At 35.6% G+C, this 5,748-nt stretch overlaps 1 protein-coding gene across 1 annotated transcript in view; it reads right to left on the bottom strand.

The window, feature by feature from the left end:
* Positions 1-5,748, bottom strand: part of AASS (aminoadipate-semialdehyde synthase) — a 49,425-nt gene that overhangs the window by 17,379 nt on the left and 26,298 nt on the right. The window contains exons 15-16 of the mRNA XM_004386541.2: positions 764-874; positions 564-672 (exon numbers count right to left, since the gene is read on the bottom strand). Coding sequence (XP_004386598.1) covers positions 564-672; positions 764-874 — 220 coding nt within the window. The remainder of the gene's footprint in view (positions 1-563; positions 673-763; positions 875-5,748) is intronic.

Below are 5,748 nucleotides of genomic sequence, written 5' to 3'. Positions count from 1 at the left end.
AGTGAATTTAGTCAGTCACAGAAGGACAAATAAGTATACGACCACTATTATAAGAATGAGACTAGCATTTTATTCCGGTAAAATCCAGCTATTACGTCAATTCTGTTTCGTCAGTTCTTACTAACTTTTGTATTCAAATTATAAAATTTCAAAGAAATTAAAATATTTCATCTGATTCATCACATTTAGCATATCCAATAGTTTCTTCTCATGTGCAAAAGATACTTGGTACACCAATAGATCGAAGAGATTTCAAAGAATTATGCCCATGTTTAAAATTCAAATCTTATTACAAAATCTCTAAGGGCATATAAAATCCTTTATTAAACCAAAACATTGTAGTAACATCTATTTCTCTAAAAAAGTGGTTACTATGTAAGACTTGGACATTATTTTACCATAGATATTTCTGCCATTAAAGAATTTTACTTGAAATTTCTAGTCAAAGTATGAGTTGGAGTATAGCAGCATCTTTAATCAAAATTACAGAAAATTTCATGTACATAAAAATGAGGACCATTTAATATTTTCCTAAATGGACCCTGAGTATAAACTAGGCTCACCGTGGCCCCAACTTCTTTGGCCTTATCTATTGTTTCCATTGCCAACATATGATCAAGGCCAGGGTCCAATCCCAATTCGCCAATGACTGTGATGCCAGCGTCTTCCACACTGCCACAGGTGAAAAGAAGAAGAAGCAACAGTTGGATATAAATAAAAACAATGCTATGGGGCAACTTACTCGAAAAAGATTGAAACGTACCTCTTTTCCAATTCTTTTAGCGCTGGTGTAATATAGCTTGCAGTGATCATGTTAACTTTGCTTGCAATGCATGCTTTGGCCACAAGAGGATGCAATACATATGGCAATAAGCTTAAACAGAAGAAGGAATTAATTAAAACTTTCCTTTCAACCCTACCTTCCAGTATAAGAGCCCTGGTGGTGAAGTGGTTAAGCATTTGAATCTTAATCAAAAGGTCAGCAGTTCAAATCCACCAGCCACTCCTTGGAAACCCTATGGGGCAGTTCTACTCTGTCCTATAGGGTCACTATGAGTCGGCATTGACTTGATGGCAATGAGTTTTTTAGTAATCTTCATAAACTATGTATGTGAACCAAAGGAGCTATTGTGATTCCCCACTCACAGCTTTTACTTCTCCAGTTGTCTGTGCCTTTACCCTCACTGTGCCTGTCTCCTGGAATGCTCGTCATACCCACCCACCCCCATCCAAGTCATAATCTCTCTTAAGAAATGCCTGAAAATGTATCTCCTCCAAGAAACTTCCCCAGATTCCCTCAAAGCCAGATCTTCTTCCTCTGCACACATCCAATGATTTCTTTATAACATGTAATGGAACTTATTCCATTCTACCTTATATTTTTATGCTTTTCTATCTTGGGTCTCCTACTAAAAGGTAAGGTTGCTGTTGTTTTCACCTCCACATCTTTAAAGGGACACCAGGAGGGTCAACGTGGCCCATGTGTTAACATCAGAGAGTAGGGCCTAGAAAGGGTGAGAGAAGGAGAAGGCTTTAATAGTATTGACCGGTGTAGAGGTTATCAAAATGACTAAAAATCTATATGGTGATCAAAAAAATGAAGCTGTACTGAAACAACGTTCAACTTTGGTTTGGCTTTCTAAATATTTGGCTTTGGTATTTAGAAATTGGTGCTCAAACTACATAATCACACACAAAAAAAATAATTTCTATAAATGTTGATATTAATGAAGATAACCATATTCTATACAGGGAATAAGAAAACATTCTGTCAATTGTACAGCAACATTTAAGTTCTATTAATTTATTGCTTATTTGGTAATGCAATCTACAGAGTACCAAAGAAAATGTAAATATAAACTTGAAAACAATTATCACATTGTATCACTGAACTTCATCAAATTCATCCTGCATAATTCAGAATTCCTCTATTTCATTAAAAAAAAAAAAAAAAGCATCTCTCAGGCACTTATTCCTCCTCTGGTCAATAGAACAGAGTAATGCTACTTAGATTTAATATCATATAGCTAGGAGCCCTAAAACATGGCATAAACAGAATATGAACCATAGTAACAATGCACAAATACCAGAAGAGAAACCAGATAACTGGGAGCTCCTAAAAATCAAACACTTACGCTCATCAAAAGTCTTCACCAGAAGAGTAAAAAGAAAACCTACAGATGGGGAAAAAATTTTTGGCTATGACAAATCCAATCAGCGTCTAATCTCTAAAATCTACAAGATACTGCAAAACCTCAACAACAAAAAGACAAATAACCCAATTAAAAAATGGGCAATGGATATGAACAGGCACTTCATCAAAATATATTCAGGCCGCTAACAGACACATGAAGAAATGCTCACGATCATTAGCCATTAGAGAAACGCAAATCAAAACTACAATGAGATACCATCTCACCCCAGCAAGACTAGCATTAATCCAAAAGATACAAAATAATAAATGCTGGAGAGGTTGTGGAGAGACTGGAACACTTCTTAGACACTGTTGGTGGGGATGTAAAATGATACAACCACTTTGGAAATCGATTTGGCACTTCCTTCAAAAGCTAGAAATAGAAGGACGATACAATCCAGCAATCCTGCTCCTTGCAATACATCCTAGAGAAATAAGCGCTGTCACACGAACAGATATATGCACACCCATGTTCATTGCAGCACTGCTCATGATAGCAGAAAGATGGAAACAACCTAGCTGGCCACCAACGGAAGAATGGATAAACAAATTATGGTATATTCACACAATGGAATACTACACAACAATAAAGAACAACAATGAATCTGTGAAACATAACATGGAGGAATCTGGAAGACATTATGCTAAGTGAATTTAGTCAGTCACAGAAGGACAAATAAGTATACGACCACTATTATAAGAACTCAAGAAAAGGTTTAAACACAGAAGACAACTTTCTTTGATGGTTATAAGGGTCGGGAGGGAGGGTGAGGGTTACTCACTAACTAGATAGTAGATAAGAATTATCTTAGGTCAAGGGAAGGACAGCACACACTACAGGGGAAGTCGGCACAACCGGACTAAACCAAAGCTAAGAAGTTTCCTGAATACAATCAAACACTTGGAGGGACAGAGCAGCAGGGGTGGGGTTCTGGGGACCATGCTTTCGGGGGACATCTAGGTCAACTGCTATAACAAAGTTTATTAAGAAAATGTTCTGCATCCTACTTTGCTGAGTGGCATCTGGAGTCTTAAAAGCTAGTGAGCGGCCATCTAAGATGCATCACTTGGTCCCAACCACCTGGAGTAAAGGAGAATGAAGAACACCAAGGACACAAGGAAAGTATTAGCCCAAGAGACAGAAACGGCCACATAAACCAGAGACTTCATCAGCCTGAGACCAGAAGAACTAGATGGTGCCCGGCTACCACCAATGACTGCCCTGACAGGGAACACAACAGAGAGTCCCTGATGGAGCAGGAGAAAGGTGGGGTGCAGAACTCAAATTCTAGTAAAAAGACCAGACTTAATGGTCTGACTGAGATTGAAGGAACCCCAGAAAGCATGTCCCCCGGACTCTCTGTCAACCCAGAACTAAAACCATTCCCGAGGGCAACTCTTCAGACAAAGATTAGACTGGACTATGTGACATAAAATGATACTCGCGAAGAATGTGGCTCTTAGCTCAAGTAGATACATGAGACTAAATAGGCAGCTTCTGTCTGGAGGTGAGATGAGAAGGCAGAGAGGGTCAGAAGCTGGTTGAATGGACACGGGAAATCAGGGGTGGAAAGGAGGAATGTGCTGTCACAGTATAGGGAGAACAATTAGGGTCACATAACAATGTATGAATAAATTTTTGTATGAGAGACTAACTTGAATTGTAAACTTTCACTTCAACTACAACAATAAAAAAAAAAGAAAAAAAAAATCATGCAGAATAAAATTGTGTGCATAGTTTGCCAGTATCAGAAGCTCCTAGAAAAGTTTTTGATCTTTGTTTTTGGTTTTTTTAACCAAAAAAAGAATTATTACCAAATTTGGTAGCCCTTTGAATGTCATTAAACAAAATACTTGCAAAACTCTTTGTTAGAATTAAGTATTAATATAAAATATAAAATGCCATCATTTTAAAGGTCGAGTGGGACTTTTTTATCACATTTCCCACACTGAAAATTTGCCAGATTAAAATTTTGCCAAGATCTAATAATATTTTTAAAGCTTAGCATTATCTGCATTAACCTAATAATATATTGAGAACTAGAATGATAGGGCTTTGATGGTGCTTTTGCAACAAAGGGATTGGAGTTCTCAATTCTTCTTTGCATATTCGATACAATAACTGCTCAATGGGACATTAATGACTAATTTAAGTTTTTATTCCAACCCAATTAATCCAAATGGTTGAAAACGTCAGAAATGCTACTTGTGAAAAACATACACAAAATACAAATGGAATTGTCAAAGTAACTTATTGAGATCAATTACTTCCTTGCAATCACTACTTAGCTTTAAATCATTAAAAACTGAAATTAAAAAACTAAACCCATATGAAGATTTGACATGTAAGTTATTATAAAAAATTTTCTGTGAAACATTCTGTACTCATGCTATTTTGAAATTCTCTGCCCATTGCTTTGTCTACATCAAAACATTCTTTCTTTAACTTATAAAATCAAGTATGTAAGGAAGACTATAGCATAGCAATGTTTAAAGGCATTAGCACTGTTCAGCACAGAAAGTCAATCAACTGAGAAAAAATAAATATATAACAGATTTTGCTAAGGCTAAATCTTACTGAAGGCCACCAGTTTGCTAAATGTTAAAAAAATGTATCATCTTTTCATATTTTACTTCAGATTTAGCTCCAAATATGTTTTACAATGTTATTTTTTTTGTTTTATTAAATAAAATAAAATAAAATTTTTGGTTTACTCAGGTAGGAGACTAGGGCATTGACTTTGAGTCAGGACTTATTTTCATAGTCATATCACTGCCAGCCAAGATCTATTGGTCATTAGAAATTTTTGCTGAATAAAAATTAATGTATATTAAGAGATAAAGTAAAACTTTCCACATGTAATTAGATTTACCTTTCTTTGTATCTGTTTTTCTAAGCCTGTTAGAACTTCCTCCAAAGATATAATTTGAATCTGATCTTACTATGAAAGTGATTAGACAATCACTATACGTGAGCAGGTAACTTTCCTCCTCCCACCTTGAAAAAATATACTCTAAGAATAAATGATTATTCTCATCACTTTGATACCTCAAAACCAAGTTTAATGACAGTGTGAACCATAAGTTGCTCTGTGTCTAGAAGTTGGATCTAAATTTTTATTAGATAGCAATAAATACTATATTTTAAGATTTGTCCCTAAGATAAAACTTAAATAGTCATAAAGTTAGAGAAACTCTGGTCATTTTCACTTAAGTTTTATAAGTCCAAAAGGATAAAATAGCTACCTTAATGTATGACACACACGTTATAATCCACCAGTTCCACTTCTAGGTATACTGCCAACAGAAATGTGTATATATGTTCACCAAAAGACAAGTCCTAAAATGTTCATAGCAGCACATTCATTATAGCCAAAAACCAAAAACAATCTAAACATCCAGGAAAGGTCAAATGAACAAATAAATTTTGGTATATTCAAACGATGGAATACATCCGGCAATGAGAACAAACAAACAGTGGAAAACATACAGCAATGAGAACAAACAAACGATGGAAAACGTACAGCAATGAGAACGAACGAACGATGGAATAC

The sequence above is a fragment of the Trichechus manatus genome, unplaced genomic scaffold (assembly GCF_000243295.1).
Source record: "Trichechus manatus latirostris isolate Lorelei unplaced genomic scaffold, TriManLat1.0 scaffold00167, whole genome shotgun sequence".
NCBI lineage: Eukaryota > Metazoa > Chordata > Mammalia > Sirenia > Trichechidae > Trichechus > Trichechus manatus.
This window is presented reverse-complemented; position numbering and strand designations above follow the sequence as displayed.